Raw genomic sequence first — 25,474 nt, 5'->3', positions numbered from 1 at the left:
TAAAACAATTTCAATAATGTATTTACATAAATAAAACATTATAAATACCTGGACTTGTTATTTAGGATCTAAAAGTGAAGAAGAGATTATTTTATAAAAAGTTTGATGTTTGATTTAAAATGTTTACAAACTACTTAAGATATTTAAATATGTTATATTGTTATGTTATAATATTTTAAAAGTTTTTTTAAACCACTATTTTTGAAAGCTAAATTTTTAAATAGCTACTATTGCTGAAAGGTTAAATAAGTTCTTAAAATATTCACAAAAGATAAAATTGATATGTTAAGTGTTTAATGCATTACTTTAGAGTTCTAATATGTCCATTGTCATTAAACTGTAACAACTAATTATTCACAACTTGAGTAAAATTGAACAATTACATCACATTTTATAAAAGATTGTAAAGGATTAGTATTGTTAAAGTGTTTTAAATGTTGAATTTGTTAGGCATATATATTTTAAAAGGTTAAACAAGAATTCAATATTGCTAATAAAAGTAAACTGCAATTAAATTCTAAGCATCAGACAGTTGTTAATTGAAATTGATATAAATGATAAATTTCAGTGAAAGTACCCTGTCAGAAATAACGATCACAGCAAATGTTAGGCCTACATCTTTTAAACAGTTCCACAAATATTCAGATAATGTTACCTTTTCCCAAATGTACTTAAAGGTGACCACTTCAAAGTGCTTTTTGTTGAGGGAGAGAAAAGGTTACAAAAGATATTGGTACTAGGGGGCTATCAGACAGTAAGTACTTGTTTCAGATAAATGTAGGAAGAGGAGCCCCCTCTTGTTCAGTAACTCTGATTGAAAAGATTCATTAATAATTTGTGTATATACACAGTGGAGGATCTTACATTAACAGATTAAGAAAAATAGTATATTTTATTTGAACAGAATTGCATCCTTCGTTATATTAAATTATTATTCCATATAAATATAGCAGGTTTATTTCCATATGAAAAACCATACAAATTATCATAAACAATAAGCCAGGATGGTGGTGTGCTGAAAATCTTAAGAGTCAGCCATGACCTAGCCCAAAACAAAAAGGCTAGAATAATCCTAATAAATGTATAGGATGCACTCAAAACAATTGTCTTTTAACATTATCTGAATTCTGAACATTGGGTACATCCAGTCCAGACCAAGGATCTCCCAGTATGGTATACTATTTTCATAACTGAATATGTATTAACAATGTTCTTAAAGGGCTGTACAAACTGTAATGCTTATTTGATGGTCATAGAAAGCATTCGTAAGTTTGCACAAATTGCAGTTTTATTTTGTTATTTTGTTAATTTTCAATTAATAGCTAACCACTTGCCTGCCACCAAACCAAATTCTTCAATTCAGACAGCCTACATTTAAACTTCACAGTCATAAGGGATTTTCTTCTGAATGTAGAAGGATGCAGATAACTTCTCTACTATTCAATTTTTATTGACATGTCACCTAAACAAATTACCAATTTCAGTAAAATTCAACTACACGTGCAATGAACCTCTAACTGGTTTCTCCATTCTTTTAGCACTCATTACATATTAAGAGGGTCAGACTTGTTTTGAGCTTGTTTGTAAAGTTTACTGTGCTTATTTACCTGAAATGCAGAGAGGTAGTGAAAGAGAGGGGGAAATGTGGGACAGAGAAGCAGAAAATACAAGAATATATGTGGGCTTTCTAGGGAGTGGGTAGAGCTTTGTCTTGGTAGAACCTTATATTTTGTTCAGCATATATCATTTCTTTGGCCTGCTGCGCTTCAAGCGTCAGTTTTGGAAGTTAGCAGGGGATAATAAGTTACTACTAATATGTAGGACAAAGTACAAAACTACTCTAAAGCAGGAGCCACTGACTGCTAGTGTACATATGATTCTTGCTTTAACATATTTCAAACACAGATTGTTAATGGTACCTTATACTTGGTGTTTCAAACTGTTGAGAAAATAATGCATGGGGGAATTGAACTTTCTTTTTAAGGCTAAGCAAACTATATTCCTGTTAAAGTTGCAAAGTTCGCATTGCTATTGCCAAAAACCATTGCATAAAGAACAGTATGTGTAACTCAGTTTGGTCAAGCAAAATAATTACACGTATATGTTTCTGAATCATTCCAAGCTTATTAAAAGTCTCTCAAAAGTAAAATTTCATTTGTGTTTCCCTTACATTGGTATGGCCCAAAGTCACTTGTAATTTTCAACTCTTACAAGTATGTCATGTAGTCTGCTGGGAGCAAGGCATATTTGATAGACACACCCTGAGATAGATCAGCAGGGAGCGGGAACTCCTCACCCACAAAAGCAGGTCTGTCTTTCAATATTTTCTTTCAGATAAGAATAAATAGGAACACATGCATGCATTTATGATAGAACTTCCATGGAGCAATTTGTTTAATTATGGAGAAAACCTCACCCAGAAATTCTCCTTTTACTTTTTTAAATACAAGCGCCCTATGCATTGTCTCTGAAAATAACCATAATACTGAGAGTGACTGAACATGATACAATCATAGATGATGTCAACACTACTTAGTAACTGGGTTGTGATTCTGTCTCTGTATAGTGAGTCTTCTTAGCATAGCGTAACAAATACAATTGGTCTTTGCATTAACCATGATAGAGACTTTTCACACCGGAGTGTTTGAATCCACCAAGGGAATTTCACTTTGATGATAACCTCTGTGGAATTAGTCAAAATTGGATACAAAAAATAATGGCGATTCTACAGTTTCCCTTTTAGTTAACTGATACATACTATGTATTTACATTGTCTCAGGACATTTTCTTCAGGTGCTTCACACAAAGCACCATTACTGTATGCTTCAAAGTTAAACATAGAGTGCATACTGTAGTGGAAAATACACCATGTGAGCTCCTCTATGGTTTGTTTTAAATCTCAAACAATTAAAAAATAATATATAAAAATCCCACCTATATGGAATAGCATTTGTTTCAATGCCTAAACAATTTCAATTACATATGACATTGTTTATAGGAAAACCTTCCCTTGTCAAGTGTTAAGATTGTTTTTGGGTTGGAGGCCAGGTTAAACCTCTACATTGGCATCGTTTGTTTGGATAACTGTGGCTGGCCTGCCTGAGCATTCATTCAATGGGATTTCTGCTGTAGAAGTATCCTTTTCCCCACTTGAATCACCATTGGAACCACCTTTTGCAACTGGTGTATGATCAATTGCTGCTTCAGCTGGTTGGTTACATTCATTGGTTGATGTCTCCCCACCTTTGTCTGAAGAAACCATCACATTCTCAGTCCCACTTGTTGCCTCCTTAACTGGGTCTGTTTTCTCTGGATTCGTTTTCACAGCTGGTCCATTGCAAATGTCTTCACCTTTTGCTTTAATGTCCTCCTTTTTGATGTTTTCTTCTGGCCCTGACTGCTCCTTTATCTTTGCAGGTTCTCCGTTTGCCACTGCTTTCGATGGGGATTTGAGGTTGTGAGCCACAGCTACAATGTCTGCCTGAAGTTTTTTGGTACAGTCAACAGATTCCTCTGGCTTGGTATCTGAACCCTTCTCGGGTACTTCACTGATAGCTTGGGAACCTCCACATTTGTCCTTTTCATCTACATACTTCTTTTTTGGAAAAGATGAAGGGTAGTAGGCTGTAGCCTGATTCTTTTGCCTGACTATGACTGCAGCACATACGATGAAGATCATCATGAATACCAAAGAGCCTACAACTATCATCAACAACATGTACTCCTTGAAGAAGTCTAAAATTCCATCAAGTATATTCTTACCAGTGGTTGTGCCATTGTATGAGTTTTTAATTTCATCTTCTGGGATGTCTGTTGACAGAACATTGTTCAAAGGAGAGGTAGGTAGTGTACCTACAGGATAATCTCCACTTCCTCCATTGTCATGATCGGTCGGTGTATATCTTGCCAAGCAGAGGTGTGAGAATAGGAGCATGAACATACACAGAGTCACGTGCACAGCCATTGTACCTACAGGAAAAGCACAGAACATTGAATGTTAACGCTCTTAATATGAATCAACATGAATTGTTATTTAAAGAAACAGTTTCCTGGATCATTGCCTATATTATATCAATGGATTGATCGCTCAGAAAAGCAAACGTTGTGATACTGGTGGGCACACACAAACTAACCAGCTCCCTTTGTCAGGACACTACATGGCTTATACTAATAATATGCTAAATTAAATTTTGTATAGCAGCTTTGTTGATTCAGGAGTGTTTTTCTTTAGTACATCCCTTCATATCACTATAATGAGAGGCATTTATTAACAGTTTTAATAAATTCTTCTTAATATAGTGATAGTAATTGATGTACTAAAGCGAAACACTTCTGCATGTTAAAAGCATGCACAAGAGCACTTTTAAGCATGCCAGTTCTGGCTGTGTACATCCTGAACTCACATATTCAAAAGCCTCTTGTATGCCCTTAACATGCTGGAGCATTTTACTTTAGTACATCAGTTAAAATCACTATACTGAGAGACATTTGTTAAAACTGCTAATAAATGCCTCGCAGTATAGTGAAATGAACAGATATACTAAAATGACTCCCTCCCACATGTTAAAAGCATACACAAGAGTACTTTTAAAGAGGCCAATTCTGGATGTGTGGCATCCTGAACTCACATACTTTCTTGTTTGCTTTTAACATGTTTTCAAATCCCTCCCAGCCGACACTGTTCTGTAGTGATAAAGAATATTGAAGAAGAAACTAGTGATGGAGAAGTTAATGTGTCAAGTGGCAGTTTTAGAAAAAAATAATGCCACTCATAGAAGGTTGTGGATCTCACTAGGCTAATACTATTAAGGAAGTATTTTTATAAGTGTTTGATGGGTTTATTGGGGGTGGACGAGTTGGAGCTGTCTGACATTATGGCTGAAATGAATGATGTAAGCAAAATCAATGTGGGTGGGTACACTAAAGTGAATTTGAGATTTAATGACTGCTCAGTGGAAGTTAGGAAGTTAGATTAAAGATGGAGTTATAGAGAACGGCCCTCATCAGAATGGGTGGCACCCACAATCTTGACCAGGAAATCAGAAAACATATTTAAGCTTAGTGTCAATCTGATGGTGTTCAGATGTAAATGTTGTCATAGACTTGCACCTTCTTCCCAACAAAAATAATAATGTGCCTTCATTAGAGGATACAAAATATTTTTCAACACTTGATTTATGAACAGCATATCTCCAAATCTTGTTGTCCCCAGAGTCTGAACATTTTGCTGCATTTCATACATGACAGGGACTAATCTGGTTCAAAAGGATTCCTTCCAGATGGTATTGTCTGTCTCACTGTTCCAAAGGGTCATGTTTCACATTTTAAGAGACTTTTAATCATAAATACAATTTAGCTAACAGGACAGAATTGTAACAGTCTTGAAAAGTACATAAGAAAATACAAATGGAACACTATGAAGTAAATCTGCAAATGTCCTAAAGAGAATGGGTTACTTTGAGGGGAGACAAATGGGAGTTGTTCTGAGAAAAAACGTGTATTATTTGGGGCACACTATTTCTAGGAAAAGGATGACACCTAAAGTGTAGTTCATGGAAACAATCCATTAAGTCCCTGCACCAGATAGTAAAGAAACGTTGCATGTCTATGTGAATACTATAGTGATTTCTAAATAATTTTGCAGAGAAGATAGAACCAAAAAACTGGTTACTAAGAAAGAATCCTGAATTGTATTAGATGGAGGCATAACAGAAAGCCTTCAACCAGATAAAATCAGAAATTAACCATCAACCACTCTTCAATCATTTTGTGTGGGGAATAGTTTTGTGATCATGGCTGATGTCACTTCATATGGTGTGGGTGCAGTGCTATTGTACCAAAGCAGGAAAGGAGAAGTAAAATGTGGCATTTACCTCCCGAACATTGAGTGCCACAGAAAGGTGCTATGCTGTGGCTGAAATAGAGTTGTTAGCATGTGCATCGGATTTAGAGCATTTTGGTAATTATGTTTGGGACAGACATTTTGTTTTCTGCACTTATCAAAAAAACCTGGTTGGAATATTTTCCCCAGGGGTGTTGGGGGGGGGCAGAGGACCTCCTCTCACATTGCTAGACGATCTTCTAAAACTGCAAGCATACAGTTTTGGGTAGAACACATGCCTGGAAAAATCAAGGCTAAAGTTGGACACACCAATGCTTTGTCTTTTAAGGCTTCCTATGGGTGTGGAGACAGGAAATAAAGTGAATAGTGTGTATCTGCCCAAAGGCAGGTCATATCTTCCACCTTTAGTGGTGTCAGTGGAGAGGAGCTGTAAGAAGTGGATGTTAAGAATGATTTAATCTTTGGGGTGCAGAGTTGGGTGGTGGGCAGGTTGCGTGGTCAGAAGAATGTGCCTCCAGTGCCGGACTCAACTTGAAATCTTTGCAATGAACTAGAGGTGGAAAGAAGGTTATTGTTTAGACTGGGAAGTGCGTTCCCCCAATTCAGTATGTGAGAGGATTTTAAATTCCTAGCTAGGAATTGGGTTGACATTTCCTGATCGTATAGACGGACTCAGTCCCTACCTCCTGAAGTTCTGTCGCCTTAATACACAGGCCTACCTTTCAGTGGGAACTGTGTAATAGTATCCCATGAGGGGCATCCTGGAATTCTATCAATGAAAAGGTTACTAAGAGAACACTTTTGGTGGCCTGGTTTAGACATAATGGCTGGTGAATGGATTGTTTAGAATATGGTAACAGCAAAAAGATGTTAAAACGTAAACATGCTCCTCTCACTCCTGTGATTTGGCTGGGATAACCCTGAGAAAAGGTTGGTTTTCAGGTCCATTCCCTAAATTGCCAAGGGATTTTAGGTATGCAGTGATTTCAGTGGATTATCACTCAAAGTGGCCAGGGGTGACGTTTGTGAGCCATACCACTACATGTGTGGTCAATGCATTCTTCGCTAAGGATGAACACCCCAGGATAGTTGTCACGGACAATAGCATACAGTTATTGTCATAGGAAATGTAGGCATTTTTGAGTAAATATGGGGTTAAGCATGCCACCAAGGCATTATAAGACCTGCACAGCAATGAACAAGTAGAAAGATTTAACTGAGTGCTCAAGGATTAGACTTTATGGTCATGGGTGTGAGAGGCAGACTGGATGTATTTTGTGGGTGGTACCAAATTACACTTCATATCCTTATTGAAGTGAGTCTGTTTCAATTACTTAAACGCAGAGCACGTGCATCGAAATTGTATCCATGCTTGTGCAAAAGAAATTTGTGTGGAATGGGAGGAAAGTGCCATATGTAAAGATGTTGCTCAGAGAATACCTGCTTACAAGCAGGAGAGGATTAAATTGAGACATGATTGGAATAAGAATGTAGGAGTACCTTGTTTCAATGAAAGAGAATGGTAAGGATTTTAAAGCCTTGTTTTGTTGGAAAAGGATGTTCTACGTATGGCAAACATATCAAAGCGATGAGGGTCAACGATCAGCATGGTGGTTCAGGATGGGAGAGTTTGGAATGTCAAGTCAGTGAATAAACGTGGAAAAGGTAGATTTTAATGTTGTGATGCTTTTGATAGGAGTTGGGCAGGTCTTACAATCATGTTTAGTGCCCTATGGAAAGCCTCAGGTCACTTCAAGCCTGGGGGGTTGCTAAAGTTGAGATCTGAATGCAATTCATCTTGCTTTGATTCTATTGTTACGAGGTTCAAACAGATGGTAAGTCCTAAGACCACTCCTGCAAGGCACAAGGAATGTGTATAAATTACATGCTCCCATGGCAAATGTACTCTTAACCTATGACTTATCAGATATATATTTCTTCTCCTTTCCTTCCTTTCTCTGTGAGGGAAGCTATTTTGCATGTTCATTTACTTTATTAGACCTGCTTTAATCTCTCTAGAATGGCCATGCAATGCTTGTGTTGCATGGATTCTCCCTTGTTAATGCTTGCATATTGATCAATTACTGGTGTTACAGGCACTGTGCTGGAGTAAACCACTCCTCTTCTTCATGGGTTCTTCACCTAGTAGTATAGCAAGGATGCCATGGACCATGGTGCAAGCAAGCAAAATGGCCCCATTGACTTTTTTTTGGGTTATAAATACAGCAGTTACCAGGGTTCAATGGGCCTCTCAGTGCTCTGGGCCACGACAAAACTGCACCTGCTGCACGAATGGTAGCTTTGCCCCTGGCTTTGCTTCCTGGTTTCCAAAAGGCATGTATGTGAATAATAGGTTTTAGGGAGCTACAATTTATGTGTATTATATTGTGAAATTTAACTATTCCACACCTTGTCCTGGATCTTGCCAACTTTATCCCATCCAGATAGAGCTAACTGACTCAGCTGCCACGTGGATCCTAAGCATGTGTGACACATTCAGCTAAGCCTGGCTTTTTAGAAAACATTAATTTGCATCTTGAAATGGCTGAGTCCATAATGGTGGTGTTACAACAAACTCCATAATGCAAAATACTGCTTGTTGGGAAAGCCAAGACTGGCTGGTTACGTCATACATGGACTGGAGCGATTTTGCAATGCTAAATTGGGCATATATTTAACATTATTATAATTCTTGTGTTGGTGCTGCTATTTTATGGCAAATGTAGGTGTGAATGTCGTATTTTGTTTCCAGTGCTCATAAGTGGTATATTGTCATGTGGTACAGTTTGATAAACTGGGATATGTGTGCCCCTTAGTTTAAAATATTAAAGGCAAAGTTACATGTACCCTGCTGTTGCTTAGCAAACACATTTCTGAAAATTAAGGGGTCACTGAAAGCCTTACAAACGACATGGAGCCATTGGCACCTATTGTTATTTTTTATTTATTTTAAGCAATCACCGTTATTTTTGTTGAGCGAGTGATGCGACGTACACAGCGGCTGTCTTCAATCATTCTGTTGCTGCTGCAGACAAAACAGTCCATGCACTCAGTAAAATTAGGAATTTGATTATTTCCAGCTGCGGCCATGTGACTTGTTCATTATTTACCTTGTGCTCTGTTTCCAGTCTGCTATTCATTAAAGGCTGAGTTAGTCCTGCCCACGCGCCAGGGCACATCCAGAGGATAACAGTCCATCAATTGTTTCCAAAAATACACTGCCTCACACGCAGTGCATAGTCGAAAACGAAAATCACCAAAAGGACGTTTACTGTTAGACAGGGATCTAGTAAGGAAGGCGTTTTAGGGCAGTGCACTGAAATGTCCTCCCATGGTATCTTCATGCAATCCCCACTAAACTGTTGCAAACCACACAAGCAAATATAAAAATGCGCCTGCACCAGAAAATATTATGAATAACCCCTTTCTAGACTTGCCAGATATGTTTTTTACCTGTCAGATCTGATTTCAGCTCTTGAATACGCCAGGTATTGTGAACGTGTCCAAGAGCGCTATTTATTGTCTTTGGCAGCTGACATATATTAAATGGGCTTCCTTCCTTCCTCTCTAAAGTTGGACACGCCAATGCTTTCCTGGCTAGTCCCCTGCTAATTAAAGGTCCTATTCACAAAGCAATGTGGTTACCAGATGGCCCCATGTCAACAAGGACTCCATGCCCTGTCCTGCCCTTTTCTTTTAGAATTCACTGATTTCAAATGTTAGTTCAATTGGATCAACTGAACTGAACCATGAACTACCACTCCCAGAATGCAGCAGTTTGATCAACAGAAATACAGAACCAGGGAATGGTGCTATGCTTTCCCTTGTAAAAAGATTTACTCACACTTGCGATCCCTCCAATATGGCAGAATTGTTGGCACAAGTAAATCCATACACAGATTAATGGTTGAGGATAGCAAGATGGAGTCACAATTGGAGATTTACTCTTACAACAGATAAGAACACTTCCGGTATTGGTAGAGGTGCTGGGGAGGGGTTTCCCCGTGGGAAAAATATGTTGTCCTTGGAGAAACACAAAACAAAACTCAAGCATTGCAAATGCAGCTATGAATTTAAAAATCTATTCTGAATTTTTGCTACATTTTGAGATACGTAAATCCTCATGAATGTAAACACCCTTGTGAGGCTGCAAAAGTCGCGGCTTCCCTTGAAAGCTCCAGAGGAGTCAGAACTGACAGCAAGCATCAGTCCGGGTTTCCAGTGAATCAGTGCATATGTTCGACTGTATTGTGAGATGTGAAGGATCTGTTACAAAGCAGAACTAATTTATGATTCCCAAAAATTCCTTTATCGGCTGGAATGCCAGGGTGTTAGATCAGCAGTTAACACACTCACAGAAGATGAGTATCTTCTTCCTGGAACCGAAAAACGTGTCTGGTAACACAGAAAACAAGAACATATTTATTTGTGACTGGAAGTCCTCTTTTACCAACAACAACTGGATACTATTTTTAGGTGCAGAGTCAGCCTATACCTTTTAATTACTTAATGATAATATAAACCTACTTACAGGGGCTTTCAGTCATTGATCTCCTGATTCATCACCACAGCAACGGGATGGGGCACAGTCACCCCACTTCAGCTATTAACTTGCCTGCCTGACTGTGAGCAACAGCATTCTGTTCTTGCACAATGTGCATGTCTACATGCACATGCTAAGGAATCCCCTTCAGTCCCAGTGATTACTGGTGCGAAATGTGCTTTGTACATTTAATCTTTTGGGAGGTACATATTTCCTACAATGTGTGCCTTCATACAAAAACCATTCACACACAGGGGCGGATCCTCCACTATGGCGGAGGAGCATCGCCCCCCGCCAGCAGCAGCCGCCCCAAACCTTTTACAACAAAAGTATAATAAAATATGTTTTTTATCCTTTTGTTGTGAAAGGGGCAGGCCATGGGGGTTGACGGAGATAAGGGGAGTGCACTGTGCTCTCTCCAGCCCAGCACTGTGTTGCCGGGCTGGAAAGAGCAGGCAGAGGCTCCCAGTCTGCCTGGGAGCGCCCTGGCTGGGTGCTCCCAGCCAATCCTAATACTGCTCTGAGCAGCGTCAGGACTGGCTGCAGGGCAGGCTGGGAGCCTGTGCCTGGAGCGACGAGGGAAAGAGGAGCAGCGCAGCGCGGCAGCAACGGAGCAGGTACGTTTTTATTTTTTTATTTTTTGGATTAAATGTTTCCCCATCTTCTCCTCCCCCGTGCACCGCACCTGCCCCGCCCCTTCTGAGCACAGTGAGCCTATTTACAATCCAACCAGGCTTTGGTAAAGTCAAAAGTTTAACAGTCCATGCCAGAGATGTTGGCTTTGCCAATGCTTGTTTCATGTTAGGCTCCACAGTGACTCTCTATGCCATGCTGAGCTTCGCTTTTGTTGGTAAGGCATCCTAAATTATTTTTAGCATTTGGCTTACCTTTCGCCACTGCTTGAGTTTTGAGGTGATGGACGCCAACATTCATTTTTGGGGACCTGGAGTTTACTTTTCATCATCAGGCTTTCAGCAAGATAGAGAAAGGCAGAAAGGGAGATGGATGGGGAAACAAAGGAAGATAGAGGAAAAGGAGTAAGCACAGGTGGAAAAAGAATCTGCAAGAGTGAGATAAAGAGGCATGAAGAATAGGATTGTGGAAGAAAGCGACATACGGTGGAATCAATACAAGCCACCCTTGGTATTCTTCTGTTCTGACATTCGGTTGGCTCCTAAGAAAGGGAATATGTCCTGCCAATTATTTATTTACAAATTAAACATTGCCCCTTTACTTTATCTGAAAAATGTTACTCGGGTCAGGCATTTCTTGTGCCATCCTCTTCACACATGGATCACCCAAACTAATAGGCAATAAACATGGTTGGAAACATTCTGAGATCACCACTGACAGGTACTGTGCTTCTTGTCATGTTAAGATGTCTCCTTGACTCTGCTAAATGTTTTCAGATTAAGCCAATCGTTCTATTCCTAACTCCAGATGCACAAGACTGCAGCTTTGTTACATTCATCATGCATAAATCTTTATTGCAGAAAGATTACATGTATTTCATCAAAAAAGTATATAATGCAAATAATATAATAAATGGGTGTAATTTAATCTCTTAGATAAAGTGATTTGTTTTTCTATCTAATTAGGAGCCTGCCTAGAAGTGATAAATGCAGCAGCGTTGGATGCAAACATAAACTAGCTCTGTATAGAGCATGAAAAGCGTGCATCTTTCACCTAGCCATACATGTTGATATTGTTTCATTATTTCATTTATAAAGAGGCTCACCAAACTGTCATAGAAGAGTATCAAGCGTTGGTATGTGGGCCTGAAGATACAAAATCCTTTGCAGCCCTCTTCCAAGATATGCAACTCTCTAAAGTGTGTAAAAACACCCTGAGGGAAGGGGAGAGGAAGGTATCAATTTCCTGCTAAGGCTATTGTTGCGGAAGGTATCAATTTCCTGCTAAGGCTATTGTTGCGATAACAAGTACAGGAAGCAACAATTGCAATAGCCGTTATCTAAATTTAAAAACATTCGTGATTGCCCATCTCCATTTGATTCAAAATTAGGCAGCCAGTGGCAGTGGGAGCACACAACTTTTTTCTCTTTGATGGCTGACATAGACTCCACACACACAAATGTATTATCTTTAAAGTGTTTGGTTTTGTTCACTGTTAGAAATGGGCTTTCTGGTTGTCGGAGTATGCACTCTGTACAGGCTGGAAACACCACTTCCAGTCAGGGTAAGCTAGATACACACATAGAAATAACCTGTGTCCCCCTCTGGTAGCTTGGAACAGAGCAGGCAGGCTTACCTAAAGAGGCAATGTGTAAAGTATTACAACACATTCAAACAGTAACACAGTGAAAACACAACAAAAATAATCTACACAGGTTTAGACAAATAGAGAAATACTGATGTGAGTAATACAAGACCACAACAACCAAAATCCAATCAGTAGAACTTGAGATATGAATTTTTAAAGAATAATACAAAAATAGTGCACAGAAGTCAATAGCGCTAAGAGGATACTTGAGGTTACGCAAGACCGGGGAAATCCAAAGTTCAGGCTGACCGCAATAGAAGGCAGGCAAGCTACAGGACTCACACAGATCCCTCTGAAGGAGTACCCTGGATGGAGCAAGTGTTGACATCAGAGGGCGATGCAGAGGTGATGTGCTGAGTCTGATCTGTGCAGTCTGTGTCGAGCCTTGCAGTCGTGTCCCATGTCTGAGTCGAACTCCGTTGGAATGAATGCAATCCATCGCCATCAAACCTCATAGTCGGGCCCCACGTTGTAGTCAAGTTGGCAATATGTCAGTGTCGGAGGGCACTGCGTCAGCTCCTAGCAGCGCAAAGGCTCAGATGTGTCAGTTCTTGTTGAAAAGACAGCGGCAACCCCACTTTCAAGGCCCAGGACTGGATGGGCACCTCAGGCATGGGTAGGACTCACAGATAGCAGTGCCCAGCTGCAAAAATAGAGGTGCCTGCAGTCTTTGATGTCCTTCAGAGTGCAGGAGAACAGGGGGACAGGCCAGCCAGTCATTGGAGTCACTGTGTCTTATGAGAGGCTCAAGGCCTTCCTCAGCTGGGCAAAGATCAGCCAGCAGCAGGGTAGCTTATCAAGGCAGAGAGCAGTCCTTCTTGAAAGCAGTCCAACAGCATGGCACTCCTTGTAGCACAGCAGTCCTTACTACAGGCAGAGTTCTTCCAAGATCATGTAGTGTAATGATGTGGTAGAGTCAGAAGACCCAGTTCTTAATCCCAAGTGTGCCTTTGAAGTGGGGATGATTTCAAAGAAAAGTGAACAGAGGTCCTTTCTTCCTGGCCCTGGCTCGAGACTATCAATAAGGGTAATCAGCCCTTTGTGTGGGGACATGCAGTTCCCTATTCAAGTGTAAGTTTCAGCTCTCCTCCACCCTCCCTGCCTATCTGTTTGCAGATGAGTGCTCAGACACACCTAACCTTCCTGTGTTTGTGGCTATCTAAAGGGAATGCACAAAGTGTAGCTGTCCCCCACCCCAGACGTATAGGGGAAACAGGCTGCAAGGCACACAAAGCAATAAGAGCAGAGAAATGACCACTTTCTAAGAGTGGCATTTCTAAAATGGTAATATTAATTCAGCCTTTACCAGATTTATCATTACCATTCCAATGACATGAAAAATAATGTGACTGCTCCTTTCTGATCAGGACTTGCAGCTTAAAAGTATACAAATTAAATTCTAATGCTGGACTCTGAGAGGAGCAGGCCTCATACTAGTAGTAGATGACTTTGGTAGTTTTTTAGTACCAGGACATGTAAAACTTAAAAGTACATGTCGTGCCTTTTACTTACATAGCACCGTGCCATATGGGCTACCTATGGTCTACCTTATTGGTGACTTATATGTAATAAAAGGGGAGTTTAAGGCTTGACAAGAGATTGTAAATACCAAATCGAAGCGGCAGTGAAACTACACACACACGCTCTGTAGTGGCCGGCCTGAGACGTGTTTAAAGGCTACTTAAATGGGTGGCACAACCAGTGCAGCAGGGCCTCTAGTAGTATTTAATAAACAGGCCCTGGGTATATGGTATGCCACTTTACAAGGGACTTACAAGTGAAATATATATGCCAGTTGTGGATAAACCAAAGTTACCATGATTAGGGGAGAAGCACATGCACTTTAGCACTGGTCTGCAGTGGTAAAGTGCTCAGAGTCCTAAGGCCAAGAAAAGGATGCAGCAAAAATGTGAGGCAAACAGGCAAAATTAGTATTGCATATTACAGACCATGTTGCACAGGGTTGCTCTCATTCGCTAGAGCCATGATACCAATCCTTGTATTGCAATGATGTAGTTTCAGCACATGATGTAGTCAAACATTCCAGATCAGCCCCAGAACCCACCACCCAAAGAAGAGAAGTGCACTCCTGTCCTTAGCAAGGACACAGCTCTGGTGGCATCAGAAATCTGATCACAGGTGCCTGATGTCCTGGCAGAGTTTACTGTAGTCCCATTAGTCCAGTAGCCACTGGCTAACTGTAGGAGAGTATTCGGCTGGCCAGAGTGTCAGTACACCGTGGGACCCCCTTGTATCACAAAGAAAAAGTAGGGGGCCTGTACCACAGGGCACTTTTGTAAGTAGGAGTAGGGCAATCCATTTCTTCTTACTGTGGGGCACAGGCAGTTATAAAGATACTACTCAAAATGAGACAATTCTGAATTTGCCCTTTACAAATAAGGGCATAAATTAATGTATTCTGGTGGGGACCATCAGGGGTCTTGTGCTCACTAAATGTGTTTCAATCTAAGTCCTAGAGAGAGTGACCATAGCCTGTGGCCAAGTCGCTTGACTTCAGAAGTGTCAAGTCAACACAACGTAGAATCTATAGAGAACAACAGATGTATGTGAAAATAATGGTAACTACTGTAGAAGTGTCAGAATTCTATGGGAGGAATGTGGATAATCGGGAGAAAAAAATACTGTATGACTGATGAGGAGCATGTATTATGAGACAAAAAATACAAGATAGCATCTTTAAAGAGGATCAAAGAAAGAATTACATGACTCTATTGTAGAAGTCCATTAAGCAATGAGAACAAAGTTGGTGTATGTAGGCAAAAGAAGGGAATTCAAGGCCAGGATAGTGAGGCATTAGGATGAAGGGAGAAATGCATGAGACAGCAGAAACAAGCAGAAATGCTGAATCAACATATTTGCTCAGTATTCAGAGACAGGAGTAGTGATGGCTCACAGCTGCAGAAGAAAAAGAGAAGAAACAAATGGATATTGATATTAAAAGTGTATGACTGAACTGAAAATGCTTGGAATAAACATGGAAATGATAAAATATGCCCTAGCATAACAAATAGGCGTAGACAAGTTGTGGCGGCACGAGTAACAAGCTGGTAGAACCACTTGCCAAATAAAACAAAGGAGAAGGCAGGCAACTACATGCCAACCAGCTTGGCATTATTGTTGAGGGCATTGATCGTATCTTTCAGAAGGGAAAGATTAGATTGATACCTTAATAGCAGTGAGCTTTAAGAGCCACAAGGGCATCCTCTCATGGAAGAAAGTCAGGCGAGCACACTCCCATTGTATTCTTACTTGGTCACCCAGACATCAGAGAAACAATCTGATTAAGATTCACGTTCATGACTTATCAGGAAGGTAACCACTTTTGGAATGGAGACAGGTTGGTAAACTTTGTTGAAAGTGATTAACCGATGAGTGAGTGCTAGTTATGCTGTGTTATGTAATGTTAAAATAATTCTTCTGGGGTGAAATATCACCCAGTGGGTCTTTTGGTGCTTAACCTAAAACTTAACCAGGCTTCAACAAGGACTGTAGCCAAGCAAGTTATAGAAAGTGTTGGGCAAAAAGTAGTCTTTAAGTGGTTTCCGGAAAAGAGACAGAAAGTAATTCTCAACGGCAACAATAAGGCATTCCAGAGAGATGTGGCCATGATAGAACAGGCACCTGCTGCCATGTCGGGCACTGAAGAATCTACTAACTGTAAAAGCATGTGATACACAGGATGGAGAGATCTTTTCAGACAGCAATTTGAATGTGATTTGCATTGAACCTGGGTAACTGCCGTAGACAGATTTACGAACAATGCACAGGACTTTAAGGGTGACTATACTTATTTAGGCGGCCAGCAAAGAGTTTTCAGAATTGAGATGGTGTGGCTAAAGTGAGGAGCAGCCACCATCAACTAATGAGTCTGATTTTGAAAAGTCTGCAGTCGGTGAATTAGAGAGGAATCACTTCCTATTTAAATGCAAACCAAGTCAATGAGTGCCATTACGGTGGTACATCAGGTCTCTGCAGACAGGAGAGACAGCACAGGATGAAGTTTCTTCAAGTTAAATGTGCACGCTGATGTCACTGAGAAGGCTTGACTCTTCATGGGAAGAGAAGAGTGTTATTTTACTCCTAGACTTTTTACTGATTCTGCTGGCTGAGGACAGGTACCAAAATCAAATGGTTAAAGATCAAGGTGCCACAAATTACACTTTCCTTGCATGATCAATGTCTCTGTTGTTTTGGCATTTAGCTTAAGCTAGTGGTCACCCATCCGATTCCTGACAACAGAAAGACAACATTTTAACGAGGAGGAATTGATAGTCCAGTGACTTGGTCTGAATAGGATCTGAGTATCATACATGTAGGAACATAAGATAGGACAATGAAAGTGGATGAGGGCTGCAAGAGATCTGTCATGCAAATTGAATAAATAATGTGAGAGAGCAGAGCCATGAGAAACGACACAGGACATCTCATTGACAGATGAAAAGGAAACACCAGAGCAATTTGGTGGGATCTTTCACAGAGAAAGGTGATGAACCATTCTAGTATTTTTCATTGCTTGTAAGTGGTCTGAAGTTGATTTCTAAAGTGTATGCGGTTGACTGTGTCAAATGCCGCAGACAGATCTAATAAAATCAGTGTATTGACACTGTTGACATCTGGAGCCATATGATGATTGTCTATGACTGCTAAACATATGTTTACCATACTGCTCTGAGCATGGAACCCACTTAGTATCATAGAAGTAGTATAACTACCTGGCTATATTTAATTAAAAAATGTTGGCTTCTTATGGAGGTAAGCTAGTCAACTGTTTAGAGGATCCAGGCCTGACTTTCTCAAAAGGCGAATTACAGTACCAGTAATGAAGGACAAAGCGATGCACCCTGATGTACAAGATGAATTCACAATGTCTTGAAGAGAGCGGTGCCAGGATGTCTTTCAAAGTACAAAGGAAGTGAATAATGATTGGTTCTGAAGGACAGCCTGATTTTAAATTCTTCAGAGTGGTCTGATCAAATAACTGAAAATCATTCCAGAGTTTATGGGGCATGCTATTGGGTGTAGAAGAGGAAGTGAGATGGTATGATTCCTTGGAAATGTTGTTTCCAAAAGTTCCTTCTGTTTGTTTTCAGCAGCTAAGATTCTTAGTGAGTGGCGACAGTGTAAAATCTCTTTTCTTTCTCTTTTATATTTCTATTCATATAAACTGAGTTTATAATTTACTTTTTTGAAGCACTATAATTGCATTTCCAGAGTCATTCTGCAGGTTTAGAATTTTGTATTAAGGGGCCTAGAATGTAATGTAATTATCCTAAGTAATGATGTGCTTATGTTTTAATTTTACTGACACCATTATGACTATGGATAGTGAGTATAAGCCATAAACTATATTATCAAAGCATCATGCACATTTCTCTTATAATTAAACAACAATCAAGTGGATTTGTTAAATAGCTGTAGTGTTGAGATTTTATGTTTAAAGGGAGCGAGAATGAGGCAAGATAGTGGTCAAACCAGCCCGAGAAATAATTAAGTCCAGAATGTGGCCTCCATCTAGGGAGGCCAAGTGAAAGAACTGTGACAAAACACTAGAATCTAAAATAGCATAGGAAAAGATGCATCGGAATCTGAAGAAGAATCAAAATGCATATTAAGCAGGAAAAGCCAAACAGTACATCCAAAGCAAAAGACCATGAGGGGAAGCCCAGGCCGGCCTCCTTCGGGGTTCTGATGAGCATGAACGGCCTGCTCTTTGGCCGGGTTTTGCCTGGGCATGACCCAGGGAGTCCCGGCAACTTTAGTGCCCTGAAGCAGCACTGACTCCATCTCCTGGCATGGAGAGGATTCTGGGACTGGTAGTCTACTCTCCCCCTCTGCCCCAGACACAGCCTTGTTACATCGCTTCCCACGCCACAGGAGTATCTGGCACATTAAGTTCCCCAAAGCAGCAGTTGACTCTGCCTCCTGGCATGCAGAGAATTCTGGGACTTGTGGTCTGCTCTCCTCCATGGCCTCCCACACACCTGCAGCCTATTGGGTGTGAAGGGAACAGTTTTCTCAGAGAACTCTTTTAAGAAAACATTAACATTACCTGGATGGTGATAAAGCAGAAAAGGTATGGGGACAGATTTTTAAAGATTTTGCATTGGGATTGCATCATGTTTTTTTATGAAAACCAGATGAAAACTCTTTTGTTGAATACAAAGCAAACCTCGTAACTACAAAGACTTGTAGACATGGGTTTGCACCAAAATAGTGCAGTTGGCTGAGGCTGGCGTAACGAGGAGAAATATTTTTATTTCTCCTTGTTATTTCCTCTTTGCATGTGTTCCTCAAAGGACAGTTTTTGTGCAGGATGGTCCACCTTCCTACACAAAAACTATCCTGACCTTAAAAAACAGACACCCTTGCACTACTGCATAAGGGTGCATCCATTGGTGCTAGGTTGCCACTCATGCGTCAGTGCACTTCTTTGAGGATATGGTGCAGTTCTGCTCCCGCCAGTTCTTGACACCTAACTTGCTTCAGTATGTTGCGTGAACTCTTTAAAAACAATTTCCCAATGTGGCATGAGTATTGGGGAAAAAGAGTTCTCTCTGATAAAGGAAGATGATACAACAAGGGTGCAATTGGGCTCAGTTTTGAAACTGACATCCTTCAATGCATTTGTAAGAGATATTCCAGAGGGCCTAAATGATGATGTGTGCCTATTTGCAGACAATGCAAAGATCAGTCATAAAGTGGTACACCAGAGGAAGTGGAAAAAGGAGGATTCATTTTAAAAAGTGGGAAAGGAGGAGGTGGTTTACATTCAATATAGAGCAAAGTGGTTCGCAGAGGACATGGGAAACCATAGGAGCATTAGAGCATGAGATGAGAAGATGTATTTATCATCTTCAGAGTTCTGATAAATAATTGCATGCAACAGTGTGTGAACTTGGTTATTTGGTTGAGTCGCATGAACGGACACCATTTGTGGTCGTCCCATTTGGGATCAAGGGACAGTTAAACATAAACAAAAAATCCTAGCCACCTGACTATCAGAGTGGCAAGGGAGATCAATGATCTGTTGTTATTTAGGTGGGGTGGGAGTGATGGATTGAGTCCCAGGCCTTTTCAGTGATGATAGTGAAGTCCCCTTGCATTAAGCAAGATGCCAAAACCTTCTCTTAAGAGGAAGGTTTCCAGATCCCATGTGAACGCAAAGGTTTTTTTTGGGGCCATTTTTTGGGCCCTTAGAGTCTGGCCCAGATTGTTCCAGAAGTTTAACTTCATGATGCTAAAAGCCTCATTCAAAGTCCCTGGTATTGTGGAGTGATAACACCGCCTGGGGAAAATTGATATCACATATATGGAAGTTATAATGACATATGCCATGCAGTATGAGCTAATTGGTAGTAGTGGGTCCAAGCCCTTTTATGTGCTTCACAATTTAGGGAAATCGTCCAGTGTCTGGCTCTCTGTGGTAATAGCATGCAGTTTTGGGTTTTGAGTGTGAGAGACATATGTGTTTGAGCAGTGCTGGGTATGAGATTTGTGCAACCAGTATGGGGCCTCTTGTATGTAAGTATGCCCAGGTTTAAAGTGTGCTGCATAGGTATAAGCTGATGTTCATAAAAGTATCTCCCTCCTCTTCCCTATGTCCCCATAAACCTTGCTTCCCTCTTCTCCTCTCTGCACCATCAACTACAAGTCATGCGTTGTTTGGTTCTGGATGATGCACCTTAATGGAGCAGAAACAGTTTGATGGATCAGGTTGGTTCCAGCAGTTCAGCCTGTGGCCTGGGTGAAGTTGCACCAAAACAATGGACTGTGGCCAACAACAGGGCCACTACCAAACACCATGCCCTTCATTAAAGGAGATGGGATGCCTGTCCACCCTCTGCGTCCTGTCTCCTCCTCTGGCAGGAGGGATTAGTTCTGAAACAGCCACAGCAGGAGCGTCCAAGACAGATGTACAAACATAGTGGTCATTATGGGATGTCTGTTAACCAGAGTGGGCCACTGGTATTCATGGCACTACGCCTTCAAAAATATATTTATTGTATTGTTTGGGTAACTTTTTTATGTCTAGCTTTAATTATGAGTCGCCTGACACCAGCTGCTACTGATTCTGGATATGAGCTGGCACTGTGAACCAGTTAAACAAGTTCACCCTTTTATTTGTGCAATAGAACAGAAGAAACCACTGATCCAGAGGCGTGGAGCTTGGCTGTCCCCATTAACAAGTAGGGAATATGGAGCATTCTCTAGTTCTGAAGAAAAACCTGTTGTGGTTGGTGTGGTAAATTAAGAATACTTCCAAAAACCATTATGACCAACCACCACCATTCGCCAAGTCTTCCATGGCCGCTCTTATTCCACCACACCAGTCAACATACCTTGCCCCTGTGCTAGTGCAACTGTAACACGCTTGACTTCCTCCGCTGATTTCCCATTTGGTGGACTGCCTTGTGTCAATCGTATAGCTCTTCCAGGCAGGATCAAGTTTGAGGTATCATGATCTCTCTAAGCTAATGTTGCCAGTGCCCCCCATTTGCCAACCAATGTCTTATTGGTCATTCCATCCTAAGGCCTGCGCACAGTGATCTAATAACCCTGTAAGTGATTCTTGGCCTCCATCACGTACGTACATGGTTTATTGCCAGCATAGCAACGGACCTGCCCGAGGCAGCGGGGTCCTGCACAGCTAATGAGGCATGCAGACCTTAGGCCACACTAACTTGTGAACATGCAGGTGTTTAAATCCAAACACGTTCTGTAAATAAATAGTCAATACTCCTACATAACCCCTGTATCCCCTCATTTAGGGTGAGGTAGATTATTTAAAAACTTCTATGCTGTTGCTTATTGCTAGCCTGTTGAATTTATAAAGAATAAAAGGTGTTATACTTTCAAAGAGAAATCCAAGTGACTGGATAATGAATGTATTCTGGCTTGTTATGGTGTGCACTGTGTCTGAGACTATCCAACACCATCCTCCGAATGTAAGCCTTGATTGTCCGACCCTGGAGTTTAAAGTCCGAACATGAGTACTGATTAATTCAGTGAACTCCTGGTAGCACCTGATTCCTGTTGTTTTAGGGATAACAGGGAATCCTTATTACAGTGATTGTCGCTTCTGCCCAAGATCTCAAGAGGGAGTGGAGCATGCATGCCACAACACAGAAGGTTCTTTCCATAAACCTGCAGCATGCACAGTGACGTGGCACAGACCGTGGCTCTATGATTGACTCAGCAGCAAGCAGTCCTCGCCTATTTGTAGAACTAGCCACAGTACACGCCAGCACATCTCTCATCTAATATTCTTCTTGTGTGTAATTTACTTCGGTCTTCTCTCACAAATCGGAATAAATACGTCTTGGAATTATGTTATCTAATACTGAAGAGGAAGTTTGGAAGTCTGAGGACACACTGGGGCGTCAACTCCTTTCACCTGATGTACAAGTGGACTTAATGTAACCTCGCAATTATTGTCTGGCCTCGGTTTCTCCAGGCATAAATTAATTAGCTTATCTCTCCTTTTGTGCATATGAGAGCTTGCTTACTATTTGCACATCAGCCACGAAGTCAAAACCTAACAGAACAATTCTAATAAGTGAAACGTTGTCAATTAGCCAGTCAGATTTGGTGTAAGCTGGGCTTCACTGCTTTAAGAAAATGACTATCATCCATGTGGGAGCAATCTACATACTTCTCCCTTCCCAGCCTTATGAAGTGCAGTAAACCCATGAATCCAGTATTCTCCAGCATCAAAGGACACATCACTACCTGCAGTGGCTGCCATTTTTGCAGGTACACACTTTGAACATGCACTGTTAATGTTTTGGTCAACGATGAGATCGCTTGTGACCTGAATCCTCTCAGGGTGCTTTCACCTGACCTGTCACAAATTGTTTCTGCTGAATCCAGTTGCTGCCATGTGGGATTTTGAGCATCTGTGGTACAATGCATCGAGAACATTGCTTCTTGGGGCTTGTTAATATGGGGGCCTAGTAATTGCAGTATGTATTTTTATATGAAAAGTAAGAAGCCCCTTTATGGATCAAGTACAAATAATGTACCAATGGCATTTTCACCAGGGTAGACTGAAGATATGGCAGTCCTGTGCCTTTGACACTTTTCCAGGGGGAAATTCTAGTTAATCAACTTCAAACAGTTTGTATTCCAACAGACGTAAGAAATTGGCTTTTTGGCACAGCAAAATGCTACGAGGAAAAAACCAATTGATTTCAGATGCTTTGATACAACTTGTTATTTATATCTCTTGGTTTCAGTTATTAGTTTTTTCAACGAGTAACGCTTCTGTTGTGTTTTCTTCGTTGTGGACACACAAACCCCATTGTTCAAACCCCATATACCGCAACAGAGTCCAACACTAACCACAAATGGGTCGATTTCTAACCATTAGAAACTGGTCCAATGGAGTTTCTACCAGAATGAAATACGTTAGTGCCTGGCTGCCTCCATCTGAAACATAACAAGGCTCTCTTCTAAAAAATTGAACGAGTACCAAAATTATTTGTCTGAGACAAACACTGTCATGAGACCATCGTTGGAATGCCTTTGGCCTCTAGCTGTTGGTTTCTGTAATCCAGCATCAACAACGTGAAGATTTTGCCAAAAATGGATAAATACCCCCAGTCAGTAGAGTGAGAGGCTGTTTTTTGTCTGCAGCAAGACAGCTTTGTATATTTAAATGTAATGCATGAAGGGCAGAGATGATTCGTCCTTTTTCATGAAAATATTTTCTTTAACTGTTCATGCATGATACTATTTACTTCAAAGACTCAGCATAACGGTTATTTTATAAGGACACACAGAATATATTTTATTTTATATTATATAGAGGTTTCTGTGAAGTGCCACTACTGCCCTCAGCGCTATTGCCTATGGGTACATGCAGAGAGTGGTGAGTGGTGACGTGGTGTAGAACCCAGTGAGGGAAGATCAACCGGTAAGGATGGGATGTATTAGGGATAGTTGCTGTCGAATATATCCCAAAGAAAGTGCCCCAAAATGTAACAGAGCCTTAAAAGAACAGAAGTCTTGAAAGCCAATGGTGATGGTGACAAACTAATCTTAGGAGTTTGACCGCAAGGGGACTAGAAGGACCAACTGAGGAGTCTTAAACTCACGAGGATCAGATTATCTAAATGCCTGGGAAAATAGGTAGCTAGGGAGTGACACGTGTTGCATCACTTTTGAAGTTCTGGTGTCCTACATCATAAAGAGACTTCCAGTGAGGCACACAAATAAAACATATGTAATGAACAATGCTCATCTTTAGGGGTTTACTCTTAACGAAGAGGTGGGTTTAAGCAGTCCTAAGCTGTGAATACTCAAAACTGAAGACAAGTTTTAAAATTTATACTGGGATCGGGAAATAAAATAGGTGCACCTTTTCTTACTAGAAGTGACCACTTGTTGATGTTTCGCAGGAAAGTGCGTGCATGTGAGTGTGTGCAAAACTCTATATGTGTTACAAAAATGATTTTGCCCGGAGAGGTAGAAATGGCAGTAAACTGGCATCCACGTCTTCCAGAGAAGAAACAAATAATTAATTTTAGGTAAACATTTTAAATAAGTTCTGCTAATTGTGTATCCTTTGTGTTTTCAAACAACCTATGTATTTTCTTAACTATGGGTTAGAATCCCTTATGCATCAAGCATCAAGGTGCTAAATAACTAAAGCCCACGTGATAATTCCACAGAATGCTTAACACAATGTAAACTTAAATGGAAAACTCATACTTTGAGCTGAAAACAAAATCTCTGACTTAAGTGATAAAGTAAGGGTGCCCGGTTGTTAATTATAGGAAGTTTACATTGCACAGTTATGCTATTCGGCAGAAGATTTTGCCCTATCCTGGCACTAGATATTGTAGAACTGTCTTGTGGTGAACAACCAGAAAGCACTGTGCACCTTTTAACCACTGTCCAGTAGCCCACTGTAGACAATACCATAACAAAGCAATACAGACAAAAGTCCAGGGAAGTGGCATGTGTACAACAGCAATACCGTACCACACAGTCGTGAGTAACCTAGGAGGTAAAGGGAAATAAATTTGTGTGCAGCTTCTGGGCGCTTGCTCTTAGCAGTCACTAATTCTCGAAATGTAGTATAGGTTAAAGAGGTCAAATTCACTAAAATGCTGCAGAATTGATACATCCACAGTCACAAAATGTTAGTTCATGTAAAATACGCGTATCAAATCGAAACAGATTTCAACAGAGCGCCCTGAATCGCCCGTCTGAATGCATCAGCGCTGCACAAATGCTAAATATTATATAGAAGAGCCAGAAATCGTTATCATATTCCATGTTTGTTTCAGGAGACGCGCGCTTACATTACGAACGTTAAATGTTGCAGCAAGTTTCAGGTTTGTACGTTCGGAATTACTAAGGCTAAAAGACAACGATAACTTCACGAATTTCCCCAGAATACAGGAAATACATTTTTTCGAAAAAAGTTGCAGGTGAAAAGCAAATATAACTTACCAGATGGTAGACTTTGTTCTGTGTTAGAGTTTGAACACTGCTCTGCAGCAGTGTCGTCTCGGTGGCCTCGAGAGTGGAACAAGTTTTCTCCTAAAGGAATCTCTTTGTGTAACTTGAGTTTGAAGTGTGGTGGCTTGGTCCTCACAAGGGATGTTCTCTCTCTCTCTCTCGCTGCTTCTCGGGCTGTGCCTGGCTGCCGGGGGAGCCAGCCTGAACTCTCTCAAGCCCAGAGCTGACTGGCTGCTTCACAGATTGTTTCCATTAAGGCTGGCTTGTTCTTGGGAGGAGGGGTGTATGGGTGTGGGCTAAGATAACCAGGAGTCTCCTC

The 25,474-nt window shown here is 40.8% G+C and overlaps 1 protein-coding gene across 1 annotated transcript; it reads right to left on the bottom strand.

Annotated features, from left to right (window-relative positions):
• Positions 1-862: 862 nt before the first annotated feature.
• On the bottom strand, positions 863-25,384 carry TMEM119 (transmembrane protein 119). The gene is made up of 2 exons (XM_069214784.1): positions 25,147-25,384; positions 863-3,969 (listed from the first exon to the last, which is right to left on the bottom strand). Exon 2 carries the CDS (start codon positions 3,962-3,964, stop codon positions 3,050-3,052), a length of 915 nt encoding a protein of 304 aa, XP_069070885.1. The 5' UTR covers positions 3,965-3,969; positions 25,147-25,384; the 3' UTR covers positions 863-3,049.
• Between the last annotated feature and the right edge of the window lie 90 nt (positions 25,385-25,474).

Source organism: Pleurodeles waltl, chromosome 11, assembly GCF_031143425.1.
Source record: "Pleurodeles waltl isolate 20211129_DDA chromosome 11, aPleWal1.hap1.20221129, whole genome shotgun sequence".
NCBI lineage: Eukaryota > Metazoa > Chordata > Amphibia > Caudata > Salamandridae > Pleurodeles > Pleurodeles waltl.
Note: the sequence above shows the minus strand (reverse complement) of the source record. Positions and strands in the feature narration are given on the sequence as shown.